Source organism: Strix uralensis, chromosome 4 (genome assembly GCF_047716275.1).
Source record: "Strix uralensis isolate ZFMK-TIS-50842 chromosome 4, bStrUra1, whole genome shotgun sequence".
NCBI classification, from domain to species: Eukaryota; Metazoa; Chordata; class Aves; order Strigiformes; family Strigidae; genus Strix; species Strix uralensis.
The window spans coordinates 326,979-347,079 of record NC_133975.1 but is presented as its reverse complement, the minus strand read 5'-3'; the positions used below and the strand labels follow the sequence as shown (position 1 = coordinate 347,079).

Here is a 20,101-nt window from a genome sequence, read left to right as displayed (position 1 = left end):
AGCACCACTGCGGGCTTGTGAGCCAGCAAGGTCCTGTCCTCTCCCCTGCCGAGCCTCGAGCCAAGTGCCTGGCCTGTGCTGCCCGTCTGCTGCTGCCCGGCCCCCACTGCCCGGGCCCAGCTGCTCCCTCTCCGGAGGGTCCCGTGGCTTCCCTGGCATCCTGACCCACGGCCACGCTGGCCCCAGTTCTTACACTGTGTCTTGCAGTGGTGTCCGCTGGGCCCCAACCGCTGGCTCTTGCTGCAGCCGGCCCAGACGGTGTGTCCTGAGCACCTCGAGCAGGCGCTCCGAGGACAGAACTTCTTCCTTGTTCCCTAAGTGGACTTGTGCAGACCCCCGGCGTCTCCAGCTGTGGTGACAGCTCCCGTCTCACAGCTGAGGGTGAGACCCGGAGGACCCATTCGTGGCTGACGCAAGCTTTGCAGCTCCATCCTGTTCTGCCTACTCGTTTGGTTAAAGCTGCAATTATCTGATCAGCCCAAGGCAGAGCTGATAATAGCTCGTTAGCTGCAGCACTCCTGCAGAGGCCACCTCTCCTGTGGGGAGAGCCACTTCTCCCTTGGACTACTTCAGGCTGGGAGGTTTTGTGCTATTTTGACTGCTTGGGGCCGTGGAGAGGAGGACGAGTCTCTTTTGGCTCCGCTTACTGGTGTTGGACAGACTGGGGGCCGGGATGGACTGGGTCCTGCACCCGCAGGTCGCTGCTTGCGGCCGTTTCCCTCTGCTCCCGCCTCGAGAAGGACGAACCCGCTCCCCTCCGCCTGCCCTCGGCGCCGGTCCAGCACTACTGCAGCTGGGCAGGGTGGAGTGGAGGGGATGCCCGCGGCCGCTGCGGCCCCTCGGGGTGTTCGGGTTTGCGTTTGGATTTCACGGCCCGGCTCAGGGGTGCGTTTTCCCGAGGGGGTGCTCTCACCAGCATCCAGGGTCGGAGCTCCGCTGAGGTCGCTCTGACTCTGCCCCGGCGGCCGCTGGCGCGTGGGTGAGTTTCTGCAGGGCAGCTGGTTCAAACAAGCATTGTCACTCGGCAGCAGGGGAGAAATCGGACAAAATTTGTATGTCGTAGCCTGGCTGACACACTCTCGCCACAAAAAATCAGTAAGAGGGGGCTCGAACATTTTCAGTTCTGCAAGGCCGGGCAGCTACCTTGGCAGTTCCAGTAAAAGCCAGAACCAGTTTCTGGAAGAAATCCTCTGTGAGATGTGGGTGCCCATGTTTAAGAAGTCTTGTACTGGAAAATTCCTTGAGGAATGAGAAAAATTCTGTAGTATCTCATTTTTCAAAAAGTGAATGAGATGACCTTGCTGACTGTAGACCAAAGAGGCTGACTGTTGGTTCTGGCTCAGTCGTGGAGAGGATGCAATCAATTCAGAGTTAATGGGTGGCAGAATAATTAATGCTAATCAGTCCAGCTTTACTAAGCATGGAGTTTAATAAAAGAAAATCAAATTTAGCTGTTACTTTTTTGAAGTTACAAATGTGACTAAGATAACTGACATAATAGGCGAGACTAACAACTGTTTGACTTGATACAGCATTCTGATTTAAAATTAGCGTTGTGTAAGTTTATTAAAATAACTACTTTTAATCTCTTTAATATATATCTTCTTGGTTCTAAAAAAAGTCATTACAAACGGAGAGCTGTCGTGCAGGGCTGGGCATTTCTTTGGGTCCCAGGGAGTCAGCTCAGACATCTCTCCGTGCTCACTGACCCACCAGCCGGCTCTGGCCCGGTGGGGCCTCGGGTGGAGTTTTTAATCATGAGCAGAGGGCCGAGGGTCCGCCCTGCCCGTTGCTGCCCTGGCGTGGGCAGCAGCCACCCAGTGAGGGCTCAGAGCCGAGCAGAGGTTTCGGCCCTGCTGCAGGGTGCTCCCGGGGCAGATCCCGCCGGGACTCGCCCGGCCCCTGCCCATGATCTCCGTGCTCACTGTGCTCCCAGGGAGGTGGCCAAAGGGAGCTTGTCCAGGTGTTGAGGGTTAAACTTTTAGAGCAACGTAGCGATATTATGCTTAGGTCAAGGTGTTTGTTGTCTATGTTAAAGCCAAAGGCATCTCTAATCAGCAGAACAAGGAGATCAGCTTCTTTGAGCAAGGACATCCTGGAGCCGTTAGACCTTGGAGAGGGTCCGTTGCCAACTGGGCAAGCAAACTCAAGGTCTGTGTGTCCTTCACTCAACCACCCTCATTCTAATACTAAAAATCACACCTGTAGGTTAAGAAGAGACTTGCCTAGGTGAAGCCCCTTCCCCTGAGCACGCGTAGTGGTAGAAGTATTGTGTCAGCAGTATTATAATTATATGTAAATTACCAACCAATCATCGTAGAGAGGATGGGCTTGGAAAATTACTAACTCTGCAAGTTTTGTGTATAAATACAGCACGCAAAGTCCTGTTGGTGTGCTGGATTTGTGGGAAACCACTGAGCCCCCAGGCTCGCGCAACCCTAAAATAAATAAGCGATGTCTCTCCTGGGTGTGTGATTATCGGGCAATGAAGCCGCTTTTCGGACAGCGCAGGCGCTGTTAAAACCAGGTGGATTTGCAGTAGGCCCCAGTCCCTCGCTGTTGCTCAGAGGGAGACGGCAGGCTCGATGCCGAAACCGCTGGGTAAAAACACCCAGAGCTGGATCGCGCAGCGGTGGGGCCTGTGTGGCTCCAGGGGCATGGAACCTCCTGGAACTGCTGTCGGGGTGCAGCAGCGGGCAGAGGCCACCGCCGGCACCCGGCTGGGTCCAGAGGCTGGGGGGTCCCTGGCGCCGCTGCCAGCGCAGCTGGAACCCAGGGGGATCCCAAAGGACCTGCTCCCCTGGCAAAGCTGGAGGTAAACTGGACTCAGCGAGTCGTTTACACTGCTCAGTCACGTCACAGACACAATGAAGAGATTTTAATGCAGAACAATTTACAGCCGGTGTGTTGGCTGTTCCAACCAGCTGTCCCCGGGCGTGGAGCCGGGCTGGGCGCGGGGCAGCCCCAGGGCAGCCCTGGCCATGGCAGCAGCGGCTGCTGGAGCTGCGAGCGGTGTCGGAGGGTCTGACAGGTGACACAGGCCAGGGACCACATCCCTGATGGTCGTGCTGTAGGAGTTTGGGTGGTTTCAGAGTAAAAGCTGGGGACTCTCATTGACATTGGTGGGGGTGTGTGACCATAGCGGTGCTGGGGGCTTCGCTGGGGGATCAGCAAGAGGAAGTGGCTGGATGACCCTTCCCCAGGGTGGGTGGGGGCTGTGGGCTGGCAGCTGTGGGCCAGGCTGGGCACGCTGCTGCTTTAATGAGAGGGGACCGAACGAGGACAGTGCTGGCTCACAGCCCGGGGGGAGGTAGGAGGGGCCGGGGTCACCTCCCTGCCTGCACGGTGTCTGTCTGTCTGTCCGTCCCGCCCTGCCCGCATGGCTGGCACAGAGTCAGCTCTCTCATCTCTTCGCAGGGAGCAGCCCTGAAGTACCTGCCTTCCATCCTCGAGGATGTGTTTGGGATCTTCGACTCCTCTGTGCTGGGGTAGGGTCCCCGTCCCCCCCCCCAGCCCTGCTCTGTGGCGTGCTCAGCGCCTGCCACAGGAACCTCTGCCCCCGCTCCCCTCCCACGGTGACACGGGCCAACGCTGTTGAGCCAAGGGTGAAGGCAGGCAGAGGGGTCGGGGTTTCCTGATGCCGGGGAGTTGCCTCCTCATCCCCCTCCTCGCGCAAACCCAGGGGAGGGTTTTGCTCAATTTGAGCTTCAGGCAGGGGCTGAGCCTGGAAACCCCCAGCCCCGGCTGCGTCCCCTTCGGGAATCCAGGCAGAATCCAGGCAGGGCTTTTACGCCGGGTGTCTCGCGGGGTGGTTTACACACGGGCTGCCTCGCGGCTTTGTGCGGTGGGACTGTCCTACCCCGCGCCCCTTGCACAGCTGTCCCCATCGAGTGGCCCTCCTGGCCCGGCAGCCCCTTCCTGACCGAAACACGGTGGCAATTGGTACCCGACCCCCTGCTGCTGCGTTTCTCTTCCACAGAAGGAACGGGGCTGGTGCTCAGAACTGCAAAACCAGGGGGGCTCTGGCAAGCCCCGTGTTTAACACTCGCTAAATCCTCTCGCCTGGACGGCAGGGCCTTGCTGCGGGACTTCATCGGGAACCTGCCGGCCCAGCGCCTGCTGAAGCAGAAGCTGCAGTCCCTGACCGACATTGTCAACAGCAAGATCTTCCAGTCCTACGGTGAGAGGGGGCACAGGGGCTCCTGGTGGCACTTACATAGTGCTGAGGGATCTGGTGGAGTTGGGAATGGTCAACGCTTGGGCTGGAGGATCTTCAAGGGCTTTTCCAACCCCAATGATTCTGTGATTCTGTGGGTGTGAGTAGGATTTCCCAGGCCTGCCGTGAGTCCAATGCTGTTTGGTGTTCTTAGGACTTGTCTAGGGGATGGAGGAAAGAGCAGACTTGGTAAATTTTGCCCTGTAAGGCAGCCTTGGCTGGAGGCATGCTGGAGGACAGACTCGGGATTTAAAATAACGTGAACAAATCGGAGAAAAGGTTTTGAAAGATGTAGATTGTACTTAAATTAAAAACAATCGTGTGAAAGCAGTTGCTGAGCAGCAGGGGACGGAGCCCAGGGTGGCAGCAGTGCTGCAGGAGGGGTTGGGGGCCGGGGGAGCAGAGGGCTTGGTGACACAGCCCTCGGGGGAGAGCATCCCTCAGACACACGAGCACCCAGCACCCTGCTCGGCATCGCCGAGGCCTTGGCTCGGCTTATTCCATGTGTGGTTTTGGGTGTCACAAGAAACTTGTGTCTAAACTGGGGAGAGTCCAAAGGAAAGCTGAGAGGGAAGCGGAGCTTAGGAGAAATGACCGAGGTCAGGGCAGGAAAGGGCACAGGGGAGACGCGATGAGCTTCCAAATATCCACCCGGCATCGCGGGAGAGGAGGGGAGTGGGCTGCCCTGGGAGCTGGGCCGGGGGCCCTGGGTTTCGGGCACAGCAGGGGGGCTCAGGGGAGCAGGGGAGCAGCTCAGTGGGGGCAGCAGGAGCCGGTTGTGTCTCTGTCTGTGGAGGCTTTGAGTGGCAGCAGCGTGAACGTGTCTAACTCGGCCATCGAGGTCACCTCCTGCCGCACACCCCGGCCCTGCTCTGAGCCTCCACAGTCCTGTGAGCGCTCCCGACGTCCTTCCCTGCATTCCCCCACCGCCGGCGTCCTGCCCGGGGCCCTCCCCGTGCTCCCCGCTCCCGCACAGCCCCGCTCCTCCACACCCACCACAAGCAGACAAGAAAACAAGAAGAAACATTTCTGCCATGCTCCTTCCCTCAGTCCCCCATCAGCAGTGAGCGGCAGCGTGGAGCCGTCAGCGCAGTGTCACCGCCTGAGGGGCAGAGCCGCGGCGGTAGGAAGAGCAGCGGGTTGTCGTAGTCAGCCCTAGAGACTCCAGTTTACTGGATGGTGTCCAGTTTGAAAGGCTCCGTCTGTCAAATCTGAAGCGCCTTTAGCAGAGCAGAGAAGCAGAACAAAGCTCATTGGTGGAAGCTGAGGCAGGAGAAGTTCAGATGAGGCTTTTCTATTTTATTTTACTTGATTTTAGTAGAGAGGGTAAGTAGCTGTGTAACAGGGTGCAGTGGATTCTCTGTCCTGGAGCCTTCCCACCAGGATCTGATGTTTTTCCAACAACCCTGCTCCATCCGAGGAGGGAGTTGACAGCTCCATGTGTGTGGGTCACAGCCCAGACCAGGCGTTGTGCTGGTCCCCTCCATCCTGTTGGTCCCTTTCCTGCCTTGTCCTCTCTGGTGCTGGGGTGGTGCCAGTGCCCACCAGCCCTGTGCCAGCACCCACCAGCCCCTTGCCAGCACCCACCAGCTCTCTGCCAGCACCCACCAGCCCTGTGCCAGCACCCACCAGCTCTCTGCCAGCACCCACCAGCCCTGTGCCAGCACCCACCAGCCCCATGCCAGCACCCACCAGCCCTGTGCCGGCACCCACCAGCCCTGTGCCAGCACCCACCAGCCCGTTGCCTCCCTGTCCGCCCCAACAGAGTGCCGGGAGCTGCTGCTGCAGACGGTGGTGCCCATCCTGCAGGAGCTGATCGAGAAGGGAGAGGAGGAAGATGCCTGCATTGAGCTGCTCAGCAACATCCTGGAGGTGCTGTACAAGGCCCAGAAGGTAAATCCCATCTTCTCTGCTGCCTCCTTTTCCCTCTCCAGCAGTCACCTCGGAAGTGACCCGACTAAACCCATTTGAGTAGAGTTAAGCACAAATTACTGGCCGCAATATGGTTAGGAGTGATCGTGGTCACCCACAGTCAAAGGGGGCTGTTGGTACCCACCAGCCCGGTCGGAACCTGCCCAAGATGGGGGTAAACCAAGATGGTTTTGATTTCCATCCCAGCTGGTCTGTGGTGAGTTCCCGTTGGTCCCCATAAGCGGGGGAGAGGCCCCCGGTGGGAGGGTGTGCACCGCTGGCCGTGCCTCTCGCTGGCCCAGCTCTGCAGACCCAGGAGGAAGGTGAGGGCAGGGCTGAAGGCAGCTGGTCCGCAGTTGCCTGCTGGCCCCTGGGCAGCGTCGCACTCCAAAATTAACAGTGGCGGCCCTAAACGTGAGCCAGAAACCCCAGGCATGGGGGGGTCCAGCCCAGAGCCCCACAGCAGTCCCGCTGCGGGTGCCCGACCGCCCAAACGTGACTCGTCCCAGGATGGTCTTGGGGGGACGGGGCCATCCGTCCTGGGTGTCCTCCTGATTTCCTGGGGCGCTGCTTGTTGCAGAGAGTGGAGGAGCTGCGAGCGCAGCGCGGTGCAGGCGAGGGACGGCACAAGGACCGTGGGGACGCAGAGCTGGTGAGTGCCCCTCTGGCAGGCTTTGGCACTCGGGAGCCAGGTGGCCCTGTGCATTCAGGAAGGGCTTCTCTGTGCCTCCGTCCGGTGACAAACCCTCGATGGTCACCTGGAGCCAGCACACAGAGCCGGGCTGCTGGCAGCGATGCTGTGGTGGTGGGGTCAGGCCTGGAGGTGCCTCGCAGGGCTGGGAGGCCGGGGGTCTGCATGGCTCTAGGCTTGCTGTGAGCCCCCAGTGCCCTGTGGCCCCCCCCGGGGGTGTGTGTCTGTGCCCAGACCTTTGCCCTGCCCCCCCCTAGCCTCGGCGCTTCACTGTGTGTGGTGGGTGGGCTTGGGCCGCTCCAGCTCTTCCCAGGCAATGAGCGAGCGAGGTCTCGGGGCTCTTGGAGGGCACAGGGCTGCGGGGTGGCCCGGTGACACTCCCAGCGCAGCAGGCGAGGCCTGAGCAGGGTGTGCGGGCACTCCAGAGCTGGTCATGGCCCTGCCAGCATGCCAGTGGCCCTGCTTGGCCCAGTGGTCTCGCTGCTCCCCAAGTGCTGGAGCATGTGGGGCCGTGCAGATGTGGCCACGCTGCTGGGGAAGGTGTGGCCGAGCAGATCCAGGGATGAACGACGGCTTTTGGTGGAGCGCAGGAAGGATGACATGGGGGCTCACAAGGCTGGAAGCAGCGTACGAAAGCCGGAACACAGTTGGTGACGGCCAATGGCCCTGGCAGCGCGGCCGCCGGTCACGGCTCTCGTAGGCTCTGCCCAGGCAGCACGGGTGTTTGGGCTGAGCACGTGAGAGTCACAGGCACAGACAGTCCTCGCACGACTGCTCTGGCAGCTCCCTCCTGGGTCATCCTCCTCCTCCTCGTTTCCTGGGCGCACATGGCCACAGGGATGATGCTGTTGCCTGCGCTCCCTGTCCCAGCCCTGCGTCAGGCAGCGCTGGGCGCTCAGGCATGGCCGTGACACCTCTGACCTTGCAGGTGAAGGTGAAGAAGCATATCCAGCTGATCCTGGAGCGGCTGCTGCACACCGTCAACCGCAGGGTGATTGTCCTGGACCGGGAGAACAGCTTGCGGGTGAGTACCGCCGCCACCACCTCGCGCTGCACCGGGCGTCGGGGCTGCCTCTGGGCGACACAGGAGGTGGAAAAGGACCCGGGTGAGCATTTTGGAAGCAGATGAGGGCTTTGGGCTGTATTCTCCAGAAAAAAGAGACTGGACCTGGTGAACCGTCACAATTCTACATGCCAAGAACATGTGGGAGGAACGTGCTGGGAGGGGCAGGCAGGTCAGAGCAGGGCTCAGCTGAGGCTTCGCGCACTGACTGCGGGGATCTGATCGAGGAGCGGGAAGTGGAGCTGCGGCAGCGCGGGTCTGTGGGTACTTCGGTGTGGATGTGGCGGCAGAGCCAGCGTGCTCGGCTAGGCAGTGAGGAGGAGCTGGCCTGGAAAGCTGCTCTGGGTGATGAGGGCGGGCGAGGAGCTGGGTCTGACAGTGCTCCAGGGGCCTGGAGAGGGCGGCAGGGCCGTGCAGCAGCAGGGCCGCGCCGTGCCGTGCCATGCCAGGCTGCATGCATGCCTGGAGCAGCAGCCTGGCCCTTTGCTTGAGCCTTCCTGGGCAAAGCCTGCAGGTCTGCCATGCTGCTCTTCGTCCTCGTGAATAAAGACTGAGCTAAACCCGGGCGATAGAGCCGGCAGGATGGGAGCTTCACCCTCGCTGGCCCTGCCGTGCTCTGCGGCGGATGAGGCCGCTCTGGTCTGTGGGTGTCCCAGGTGCCGGGATTGCTCCCGCCGACCTGCTGAGGCACCGACGCTGCCGCTCCCTGCCCGGTGACCCCTCCTTGCACCCCCGAGGAACGGGGCAGGCATGAGGGCTCCCACAGAATCATCTAGGTTGGAAAAGACCTTGAAGATCATCTAGTCCAACCATTAGTCCCAGCTCAGCCTGCTCTCCCCTGCCCCGCCGGCGCAGCCCAGGCAGGACGTTTGCCGACAGCGGCCCTCCCACCCTGGGGTGGCTTCACTGCAGTTCCCGGCACGTGCCTGGGCACAAGCGGCCTCGTGGCCCGGTGGTGCCACTTGGCCAGGCTGCCGAAAGCTCTGCCACCGGGGCTTTGCCAGGCGGGCACAGCGGGCTCTCAAGCATGAGTCACGCATGACTCAGGCAGGAGCCACAGCCAGGGTTGCATTTGGTATCGTTTTGCTTTTAGCCTTTGTTCCCGGGCTGCGCGGTTCGGTGCCGGAGGAAGCGAGAGCAGCAAGAGCTGCTGGCCATGCTCTGCTGCGCCGTGAGTGAGGCGAGGAGGGACGCTGGGCGCTGTGTGGGAGATGGGGGGTGATCCTCACTGCCACTGCTTGCTCCCCTTCCCATGCGCTGGCCCCACCGGGCTCCACAAACACCTTCTGGCAGCTTTCCCAGTGTCGTTCATGACTTCCGTGCCGCTGCCGCAGCCCCTGCTTCCAGCCTGGGGTCTGAGGCCCCTCAGCCTCAGCACTGCTGGGCCCCCTCAGCACCACCAGCCCTGCCTTGGCACCGCCGGCCCCCCTCGGCACCGCCAGACTGCAGCCCCCCCGAGCACCAGGTGGGTCCCGGCACAAGGTTTGGGGTTCAACGCTGCGTCGGCTCCAGCACATGCGGGTGTCCTGCTTTGGGGTGCTGCGGTGGGGGCTCCAGCCGGAGGGGCTGTGCCTAGACCTTCCCACCCCCTGCTTCCCCGGTTCTGGCTGCGGCCCGGCGTGCCCGGCACTTCCTGGCAGAGGCTTGGTGACATCGCCCGGCCCCGGCAGCTGGGGAGCACTCGCCCCGTGGCTCCCTGGTGGCAGAGGGTGGTTGGGGCACGTCCCATCCCGTCAGGCTCTGGTGGGGAGCACGTACTGCACCACGCTGCCACCGCCGGCTGCTTCATCTGGGACCCTCATTAAACTGATGCCGAACAGCTCGTCTTGTGGGCAGCCCCGCAGGGGCTGGAATATTTGAGCTGCTAATTCCTTTCTGCCTGTAATTAGCCCGCACATCCTGCAGCCAGGGCAGCCCTGCCAGCTGGCCACAAAGCGGGAGAGGGAATTTCTAGCCCCTGCAGCCCTCGGCAGCCCCGGGTACAGGCGGGCTGTGCGGGGCTCAGCCCTGGCCTCACTCGGAGGCTCTTGCGGGAAGGAGAGCCCTGTGCCCCGGGACCCCCACCCAGGAGGTTTTGGGGACAGGTCCCACAGTGACTGTTTCCCACTGTCTCTGACCTGGGGTGCAGGAGGAATCCTCGGTGCTCCTGGCTAACCCGCAGGCGAGCAGCCCCGTCTGTGGGGTGCAGGGACAGGCGCTGATTTCAGCCGGGGCAGGCCGGGTGCACGGGGGGTGCTGATGGCCCTTGGGGAGCCCCGAGCAGAGCGGGGCTTAAGGCTGCTCTCACCAAGGGGCTGTTGGGTGCCTGGGGCCAGGCAAGTGCTGTGGCCTGTGCAGGGGAATGGCTGCCGGTCCCCTCCTCATCCTCGTCAGAACAGAAGTGCACAGGTGGGAGATGATGTAACAAAAATAGCGTCTCCGTAGGATTTATTGAATTCTCATTAAATACAGCCATTGTTCCCCTTGCCTTATTTACACAGGGGCTTTGATACATTAAACTGAACGGTTAAAAATATAAAAGCTGGTGCTACCCAAACCCTACCGTCAGAGGGAGGGAGGAGGAGGGAGATGTGGGCAGGGGGTCAGTGCTGGGATGGTGCCCCCACGCTCCCGGCCCATTGGGCACCGCCAGCTCACAGGAACCAGAAGCATTTGCGCCTGGATTTCTTTGCATCCAGCTTCGCAGGCAGCTTTGTCACCGGCGACGGCTCTTGCCTGGGCGGTGAGACAGCCCCCGGTGCCGCGGGGGAGCTCGGCGTCGCGTCGCCCTCGATATGGCTCAGCACGTGCTGGAAGCGGCCCTCCTGCTGCCGGAAATCGTGCTCCACGCTGCGGGCCAGCGGGGCCGAGGGGACAGCGTTAGAGGGGCATCGCCCGCCGCAGCCCCCCCTGCCTGCTGCAGCTTTGTGCCCCAGTGCCCACCTCCACCCCCGTGGCCCCCCACAAGTCCCCCCCATCCCCACGGAGCTCGCTCAGGCCCCTGCACACCCCCAGGGCACATTCCCTGGGGCACTTGCGCTCCCGAGGCCGCGCGTGGGGCCAGCACACACGGGCAGGGACCAGCCTGGCTCCATCAGCTGCCGTCCGGCGGCCGAGGTGGTGGCTGAGCCAGTGGGATGGGCCTGTGGTGCAGTGCGGCCCTTTGGGTGTTTCTCTGCAGCTTTTTCCATGGTTGCCGGCGTTTCCCCCTGGGCAGACTCCCTGGGGTCACCGTGTGCCCCTGCCAGGGGACGTCCTTCTGGCACACACCCCCAGACAGCCCCTGCCCACCACCCTCACCCTTCCAGACTGTGGGTGGCGGGGGGGTGGGGGCTGGATCCGTCCTGAGCAGGTCCTGTCCACGGCAGTGTGGGCAGCAGCCGGGCACGGGGCACCGTGTGGCTAAACCTGCTGTGCCGGGGCATCCGGGGACAGACCCAAGAAACAGCCCCTGACGTGGTGGCAGGGCATCTTTTGGGATGGGTGACCTTCAGCTGCCCCCCCCTGTGCCTTCATTCTCACCCATCCTCAAAGCCTGGCGCTGCCTCTGCTTTCTCTTGGGCTCAACTGTGCTTTTTCCTCTCTTTCACCCGCTCACCAGGGCTCCTTTGCCCTAAACAAGGACAAACATGCCAGGTCCCTCCTGGGGAGCTGCTCTGACGCAAGGGGCTTCCCGAGGCGCCAGGGAGTTGCTCCTGGCACACGGCGCTGGTGGCACCAAGGTGGCACTCGGGCACCGGGTCGCTGGGGTTTCCTGCAGCCACATCGCTGGCTCGGGAGTGCAGCGGCTCCTCCGCCCAGCTCACGCCATCAGTGGCAACGCCCGTGGGTGCCACGCTGGGGCTGCTCCTCTCTGGCGAGGGCAGAGGAAGGCTCCGGACACCCTGCAGTCACCGGCCACGGCAGCGCCTTTCCCTCGTGGCCGTTCCTTCGCTGCTGGACTGCGACGTGCTCCCCCGAGTAGCAAACAGCTTCTGGGGGTGCTGCTCCGTCCCCCCCCCGCGGCTGCAGGGTCCCTCCCAGCTCAACCAACAACCACCAAGGGGAACCAGGAAGCTGCCCCCGCTGGGGAGCCCTGCTGATGTGGGGGGGGCGAGCCCAGGGTCTCTGGGACCCTGGTTAGTGATGAGCCCTCCCCAGAGGGGCTGCGTGTCCCTGAGGCCGGGGCATCTCGTGCTGCCGCTGCTGCTGTCTTCTCGCCAGTCCCCTGGGAGCTCCGAGCGGGCTCAGGGGCCTTGCCAATGGCCGTTCTTTGGTAAATCAGCACCCTCTAGCCTTTGCCCAGGGCTGGCAGGGACCAGCAGGCGAGGAGCCCCTCAGGGCCACAGCGTTGGCCCTCTCCCCCCGGCGAGCTGTCGTCCCTGTGACTGGTAAGCAGTGGCAGAACACCCTCGTGCTGGAGGGGGCTTGGGCAGCTTTGGCAGTTGTAATGAGGGCGGTTGCCTGACACCCGTGAGTGGTCTGTATGTGGTGCCCCCCGACACCCGAGAGCCCCCTGTATGTGGTGTCCCGGCAGTGGAGGTGGCTGTGGGGACAGCGGGGCTCAAAGCCACTGCCTGCCCGGCTGCCGTGGGGCCACAGACGGGATGGGTCCCTGGGGATGGGGATGAGCAGGATGAGGTGCCAGGACATGGCACTGCACACGTGGCACGGGGACAGCCGCTCCCCACGCGCCCTTGTCAACTTTTCCCTCGAGCTTCCTGTGGTGGCTGCTGCCAGGGACAGGATCTGGCACGGGGGGGCTTAGCGGGCCCCGTGCAGCCATGTTTGTGTCTGCCCTGAGGTGCTGGGGGGGGTACTGCCATGAGCAGAGAGCTGCTCCATCAGGAGGGGTGGGAGAGGAAAGGCTGTGACAGAGTTAGTGCCACGTCCCCCGGGGACAGCTCAGACCCCACAACCCCGCGTGGCTCGGGGTGCCCTGAGCACCCGCCATGCCACAGGGACAGGAGATGGAGCGCAGGTGGGCAGGTCCCCTCCCTCCCCCAGGAGTGAGGACTCACAAACCCTCCCTGGCCCTCTGCTTCATAGCCAAATTATGAGTCTGAGGGGCAGAGGAGAGCAGGGGCCCCACTGGAATGTGCCAGGTGCCAGATCTGGCTCCTACCTGTAGATGATGCAGGCACAATCCCGGCAGGTCCCGCAGTTGGCGATGTCCTGCCCTGTCCGGTACGAGTGTCGCCTGCGACAGAGCAGAAGTGCCGTGAGCCTGGAGACCCAACGTGGGTCTGCCTGTGCCCCCCCAGCTGCCCCAGAGCCCTCGTCTGCTGCTGGAGTTCACACTCCAGCAGCCAGGAGCCAGGGCTCTCCTCTCTGGATCCAGCCCCTCTCCTCCCTGGATCCATCCCTCCTCCCTGGATCCCTCTCTCCTCCCTGGATCCCCTCTCCCCCCGTGCGATGCCGTTTGTTGCCAGGCCAAGTGCGGTGCCCCTCAGCAACGTGGGTTTCTCAGATGGATTCAAACCAGCAAGGGGCACGGCAGAAGCCCCAAGTCCTTCACGCTGCGGCTGCCTCCTTTCATCTCCATCCCAGAGCAGTACCTCGTGCCCACGGCCACCCTGGGTCACCGTGCCTCTCCCCACGCACGGTGCCACGGAGGGAGCGGGACCGTGGGCAGCGCGAGGTGTGTGCGGGGGCACCGGCGGCGCCGCAATGCCCTGACAGACGGGCGGGGGGAGATGCTCCACACTAACCAGCAGCCTACGCCAAACCCGGGATTTATCTCTTTTTGATGCTTTTGTACATCCTCCTCCGGGGAAGGTGCAGAGGACTTTAGCTGATGAGTGCCAAAGCTGAGCTGAACCAGCGCAGTCCTCCCTGATCGCTGCAGAAGGTCTCTGCACCCTGAATATTTCTGCTGCTGGTGCCAAACACGAGTCGTGGTGCCTCCCCGGGGCAGCCGCGCGCGGCGCAGGGAGCACACACTGTGCTGCCCCCCCTGCCCACGGCCCCCCGGCCCCCCCGACCAGGTCCCACCATGCAGCCTGAGTGCCCTATGTCCCCGCCGTCCCCACTGCCTGCCACTGGCACGTCCCGGCTCCTGCTGCCCCCCGCCGCGAGCACAGGGTGTCACCGGCTGCGAACCTCTGGCCCCGCCGCAGCGCCAGCCCGGCGCTCCCCCTCCACGTGCCACCGCCTCCCCGGGGAAACAGGCCACCGACATCTCTCCTGTGGCTTCTCCAAAGCTCGTGTGCCTTTGGCTTTGCAGCCTCCCCAGGCCCCAGGGTGCCGGGGCTGTGCCGGGGCTGTGCCGGGGCTGCCCGCAGACCCCCCACACCCCAGCACTGCCCGTGGGTGCTCCCTGCTGGTGCCCCGACTCAGAGCTGTAAGAGAAGGGCCCTGGGAGATGCTTTTGGTCGCCCTTGTGGACTCCATCCTCACATCTCCATCACCCCTTGGGCAGAGCAGGCTGCGGCTTTTGGGGGACAGCTGAGAAAACACCCCCCCTGTGCCACAAAGTCACGTTTTCCTGTTTAAATCTGCCTCCTGTTACTTGACCTTGATCATGATTGTTCTCAGCCCTCAGAAACTAGGTCTTTTAATGCACCAAATTATGTATTACAATTGGGATTATACTGTTGGCACATAAATTAGATCATGATACCTTTTTTATATATATATATATCTATAGAAGGTACGTATATATGTGCGTGTGTGTGGCTCTCTAACATCGCATAGACTGTGCGCCCCTCTGCCAGGACATGAGCTAGTCCTGGGCTGGCGTTTGCTGTGGGCTCTTGCCGGTGGCAGACGCCTGGACCCTGTGAGGACATGTCACACCGCGAGTGGCATCGGGGCTGGGACCTCGGGGCCACCACACACCTGCAGGACGCTGACCCACAGGGTCACGCTGTTCCCCAACATAAGGACACCAGGATAGGTTTTTATGTGATTTCCCATCCCATTCCTTATGTCTCTGGGCATCTTGTTTGCTCATTTGACTGCAACAATATATGGAGCCGAGATCTTAATTAAGCTGCCCGCAGTGAACCTAAATGAGCTTCCCGAGCAGGCAAGCTCAGCTCTGACCGCGGCAGCAAACCTGCCCTCTCAGCAGGCACCACCCTGCCCATGCCCTCGCTGTGCCTGCAGGGACGAGGCTCAGCATGGCCACGGCACGGCCACGGCACGGCTGCAGGTGCCCGAACGGCAGCACGTCCCAGCCTTCCCCTTCCAGCAGCCACACGGCCCCGGGGGGGGGTTACTGTTTTACAGGAGGGTTTTACAGGAGGGTGCCAGGCCCGGCATGGGGCAAGCAGCTCCTCGCAGCTCCTGGGAGGTTGGTGGCCCTTGTGTAAGATGAGTTCGGAGGGTCTCAGCTCCGGGCCAACCACCAACACCTTGCTCCGTTCGGCAAATCTGCCAGGGAGGGCAAGGAAAAGCATCCTGGGGGATGCCTGTGGAGCAGGTCCTGGGCAGGGCAGGATGGGGGTGCCTGGGCACCTCCCCGGGGCACAGACGTGTCGGTCACTGGGGCACCAGCTGCCAAATTTGCGCCTTCGGTAACACCGGGGCTGGAGCCAAGAGCAGGCGTGAGAAATAGGGAAACTGTTCCCGGGGCACCTGCTCCCGGTGACCGACGGGCACGTCAGCTGCACCGGAGCCGGGCAGGGGGCCCAGCTCCCCTCATCCCCCCCGCCTGCACCCCCCTGCACCCTGTCCCTGTGCACAGGGACGGCACCGCGGAACAAGCCGGGGCAGGCAAGATGCTGCACCAAGACGCGGTGCCACGTGTGCTCTGAGCTTCTCAGAGGGAAACGCATCTGAGAGGTGGCAGCACCCAAATCTCTGACAGGGCCCCCCCGTCCTCCATCCACAGCCCTCCCGGGCCATCAGCCCCCCCGGCCCCTGCCCCCATCCCCGCCTGCTCACCCGTCCCGCTGGGCCTCCTTCTTCTCCAGGTCCTGGATGACATCCAGCAGCACCCGGATGGTCTGTTGGCTGGTCTCCAGCACCCCTTCCAGGGACTGCAGCTGGGACTGCAGGTCCCCCTGCGCCCCGGGCCCCCGCGGGCCCTCTCCCTGAGATGTCTGGGCGTCCTCGTCCCCCGCTGGTGGTCCCACCGGCCCCTTGGCCACCACCACCAGCTGCAGAAGGTCCTGGACGTGGCGCAGCGTCTCCGACTGCTCGGTGGTGAGGCAGGGCTGCCCGTGCCGGGGGAGCCCCGGTGCCCGTCCGCCCGGCTGTGTCCCCACGCCGGGGCCCTGCGGGGCTGAGGGCAGCGGCTCCCCAGGCCCCTCCGGTCCTGCCTGGCCATGCCCCGGCTCGGCAGTGGGTAACCGGCTGCTGACGCCGCAGGGGTCCGGACAGCCAAGCGCAGCTGGTGTCTTCTCCGGCGTAGTGGCAGTGGCAGAGCCGTGCCAGCCTGGTGCCGGGGGAACGGGGGCTGTCGAGGTGCAGCAGGGCCCCCCCCGGAGCGTGCCGCAGAGCTGGTGCTGGGGTGGCGGGGGGGCCCACGGGGGGTTGCCCTGAGCTGGCTGGCGGAGGCCGTGGGGGTCCGTGGCAGGGTCGGGCAGCAGCTGGTGGCGTGGCGAGGGCTGGGGCGGCGGGCGCCCACGGGGCAGGCTCCGCTCTGAGTCGCTCCGGCCAAGCCCCCGCAGCTCGGTGGGCAGCCGGGGCTGGCCGCAGGGCACAGAGGCCGGGCGCGGGGGAGCCCCACGGCTGCCCCTGGGGTTCCCGCGGAGCTGGGCACAGGTGGGGGACAGTGGGCAGGGCTCGGGGGCGCAGCTCCGTGCCGGAGAGGGGCAGCGGGCAGCGGGGCACCCAGCCATGCCAGGATAGGGGGGACAGGGATCCCTGGGTGGTGGCACGCGGCACACCGCAGCATGCTGGGCGAGGGCTGCGGCGTGATGGCGCACGGGGAGGCTGCCGGGAGCCCGCGGGGGTACAGCCCAGCTGGAGATGGTGGGCATGGCCCCCTCCGGGCACTGGGCACTTGCCGCGGCATCGGGCAGCGCCGTGTCCCCGGCCACGTCGCAGACACTCTTGCTGCGGGGCTGGGAGGCCGGGAGGGGCTTCTGGAGGCTAGGGGAGGTCTGGATGGCGGTGCTCATGCAGGCCTTCCTGGGCATGGGCAGCGTCAGCGAACCCGGCTGGGCCTGGGGCCAGCTCCGCCGCGAGGCACAGAGAGCCGCCGGCTCAGGGGCGTCCCTGGGGGGCGGCGAGGCACGTGGGGTGATGGGGCCGGTGGCTGCTGCGGGCCCGGGGGGGGGGCTGGCCGCCCGCCCCGCGCCGCCCTCCACCAGGTCCTTGAAGCGGACCTGCTGCGTGCGGTTACGCCGGCGCTTGAGGCGGCTCTCGACGTCAGGCGAGTCGCGGTTCAGCAACACCGAGCGCACCGTCATGGCTTTCTCCTGGCTGCCCTCGCCGGCGGGAGCCGGGCCGGGAAGGGGCTCCCGGCTGACCATGGCTCAGGGCCCCGGGGCCGCTGTGGCGGGGTGCGGGGGGCTGAGCACCAACGGCCGGAGCCCTGGGCTGTGCCCGTCCCCGGAGCTGCCGGGGGCGGCGGCCGACCTCATCCCGCGCGGCCGCGGAGAGGGGACGCTGCGCGGGAGGTGGGCGAGGGGCCACTGGGCATGCTGCCCGCTGCCCGGCCCTACAGCCCCCGGCTCGCCACCCTGACTGCCCTGCCCACGGCCTCGCCTTGGCGCCGGCAGCCCATGGTCCTGCTCCTGGCCACCCCGGCTCAGTGCCGCCCGTGGCGAGCTGCCCGCGGCGCCGGGTGCCGGCTGTCCCTGCCCATGGCTCCTGGGCTCCCGGACCTGCGGGGACAGAGAGAGGTGTGTCAGCCCTGGCCCCGACACCTCAGTCCCCTGCTGGCCTCTGCCCGCTCCCCGCCAGCCCCGCCATCACAAATCACGAGGAGACAAGCTTTGATCTCTGGTGCTGCCTCTTCAGCACAAAGAGACGAGAGAAAAAAAGAAACCCCTTTAGCATAAACACGTTACAAGTTCACAGCTCAAATCAAGCAGAAGCAGCTGTTAAAAATAGCTCTGCCTCACTGGGGCCAGTGCCTCGCCTTCGTGGGTGCTGGCAGCGGGAGGGCAGGTGCGGAGAGCTCCTGCGCGGGACGTACGGGCACGGGGCACCCACTGTGTATGGAGCACCCACTCCGCGTGGGACTGGCAAGGTGTGGGGCACCCAGCCCGCATGGGGCACAGCTGGAGTGGGCATGGGGCCCGTCCTGTGTGGGGCAGGGCTGCACCGGGCACAGGGGACCCGTCGTGCACGACGCACAGACAGACCAGGCATGTGTGGAGCACGGCTGGATGGCACGGGGGACCCGTCGTGCGTGGGAAAAGGTCTGGCTGGCCTCAGGCGACCCGTCGAGCATGGCTGGACTGGGCACAGGGCCCCATCCTGCACCCAGCACCCAGCACCCACCAGAGCTGCGGCAGGGCTGCCTGGGCTGCAGGTATGGGGGACCAGCTCCGTGGGCAGGGGTGAGACCGTGGCTCGGGGACACTGAGGTGTGCGAGAACCGGCCGAGAGGGAGAACAGGCATCACAGCCGAGATGGCGACTTTGGCAAGGCTGGGGGACGGCTCCCTGCCCCTTGCTGCAGGGACGGGTGGCTGCTGGCGTCCCTCCAGCTCTCATCCCGGCGCTGCCACAGGGCTGCAGCTCTGGGAGGCTGCGGTGGGGCTGCGGGGCGTCCCTGGGGCACCGTGCCTCGGGCCATCACGCAGCCTCAGGCAGCCAGCCTGCCCGCGCAGCTCTCACCTGTCGTGCCTCCTGGGCAGGCCTGTGGCACGGCTCCTGCTCGCCACTTGCCAGACCACCGCCGGGGCCTGGCTGCAGGACCCAGGCCACAGCTCATGCCTGACCCCAGCGGTGTCACAGGGCAGGACCCGGGGGCCGTCCCTGCCACTGAGCAGGCAAGATCGCTCCCAGCCACGTCCCAGTCCCTTCCATTGTCCCCAGTCCTTGCCAGCATCAGCGCACAGCCACGCAGGGCTCCTCCTGCCTGCGCAGGCAGGGCAAACCTCCCTCCGCAGCCCTGTCCTGGCATCCCCCCCCCCAGCACTGAGCCCCCGTACCCGCCTTGCTCCGTCTCTGCCCGCCCCGGTCACTGGCTGCTGCCCCAGCCCTGGCACACGCCACCCTGGAGCCCCGGGCGCACACCAGGAGCCCTGCCCGGGGTGTCCTTGGGGTGCAGAGGAGCCCAATGGCTCATTTTGGGAAGCAGCGCGGGGACAGGGTGAGAGAGATGGAGCTGCCTCGCAGGGCGGTTTGGCCTCCCAGCGTTTGAGGTCTGCAAACATCCCGAGGCCCCTCCGGCATGGGTGAGGAGCAGAGCGATGTGGCTCCCCTGTGGCACGGACGCACCCCCTCACACCGCGCCGCATCCCGCAGCCCCGGCCCACAGCCCGCTGCTCCCCCGGCGCCCCCGCACCCTCTTGGGCACGCTGGGGCGGGAGCCTCCACGGCCCTCCTGCCCTCACTGTGTATGGGCACGTGGCACCAGCAGCCCCCCAGCCCCCATCGCCGCCTTGCCTTGTTCCCGTCGTAACGAAACAGCTGACTCAGCACGGCAGCCTGGAGTCACCCTGGTAGCGAGAAAACTTCCCGAGTGCCGGGTGCGCCGGTGCCCAACGCGTTCCCGGGCCGGCAGCCAGCCGCCGACCCGGCGGAGCCCCCGCACCCCCTGCACTGCCTTAGTCGGGATGCTGCTCCATGCGCTGCCCAGCCGCCCGGCTCTTTCCTTCCCGAGCTTGGAGCTGTGCCCAGACACCGGGAGATGTTTGTGAGGCAGGACGCGCTGGAGACGCGGCGGAGGGATGGGGCACCTCGTTAGTATGGGCAGCAACAGGCAGAGCGGAGAGCCGGCTCGGGGACGGAGCCAGCACCGCCTGCCCCCGCGCCCCACGCTCGCCGCAGCCGGGGGGAGCAGCCCTGCCGCCATGCCTGGCCCCTGCCAGCACTCACGCAGCACAGGCAGAGCCTGCTGTGACAGCGAGGGGCTGCGGGGCCCTGTCGTGGGGTCACGGCTGGTGCCCGGGGCTCAGCGCCCCTCGCCCAGGTCCTGCTTCAGCATCCCCGGCTGCGTCTGCGCCAGGGAGGGCAGCACGGCAGAGGGGTCCGGCGGCGCGTCCCCACACTGAAGCAGCCCCCCGAGCACGGCCCAGCACCCGCACAGGCTGCTCCGGAGCTTTCCTTAATGAGGGCACTAACGGGCGCGGGGTGGAGGGTGCCGGGAGCCACCCCAACAGCCGGGCACGGGGCAGGAATGCTCCCGGCTGTCC

At 64.7% G+C, this 20,101-nt stretch overlaps 2 protein-coding genes across 5 annotated transcripts in view; one reads left to right on the top strand and one right to left on the bottom strand.

Annotated features, from left to right (window-relative positions):
• Positions 1–20,101, top strand: part of LOC141942320 (dedicator of cytokinesis protein 2-like) — a 67,870-nt gene that overhangs the window by 26,910 nt on the left and 20,859 nt on the right. For all 4 annotated transcript variants that reach the window (XR_012628607.1, XM_074865299.1, XM_074865298.1 and 1 more), the window contains exons 24-28: positions 3,418–3,488; positions 4,074–4,180; positions 5,982–6,109; positions 6,708–6,779; positions 7,747–7,842. Coding sequence is in view for 3 of the 4 variants with exons in the window: in XM_074865299.1 (XP_074721400.1) it covers positions 3,418–3,488; positions 4,074–4,180; positions 5,982–6,109; positions 6,708–6,779; positions 7,747–7,842 (474 nt within the window). In the remaining variant the exon portion in view is untranslated. The remainder of the gene's footprint in view (positions 1–3,417; positions 3,489–4,073; positions 4,181–5,981; positions 6,110–6,707; positions 6,780–7,746; positions 7,843–20,101) is intronic.
• On the bottom strand, positions 10,283–18,588 carry LOC141942321 (uncharacterized). The gene is made up of 3 exons (XM_074865300.1): positions 15,730–18,588; positions 12,965–13,039; positions 10,283–10,710 (listed from the first exon to the last, which is right to left on the bottom strand). Exons 1-3 carry the CDS (start codon positions 17,262–17,264, stop codon positions 10,515–10,517), a joined length of 1,806 nt encoding a protein of 601 aa, XP_074721401.1. The 5' UTR covers positions 17,265–18,588; the 3' UTR covers positions 10,283–10,514.

Bases quoted from the DNA above. Each gene is read 5' to 3' on its own strand.
- LOC141942321 (XM_074865300.1), bottom strand. From the start codon at position 17,264: ATGGTCAGCCGGGAGCCCCTTCCCGGCCCGGCTCCCGCCGGCGAGGGC. The intron at 13,040-15,729 runs GTGAGCAGGCGG...GCTCTGTCGCAG, and splicing joins AAGGAGGCCCAGCGGGACGG to GCGACACTCGTACCGGACAG. The intron at 10,711-12,964 runs GTAGGAGCCAGA...GCTGGCCCGCAG, and splicing joins TGTGCCTGCATCATCTACAG to CGTGGAGCACGATTTCCGGC.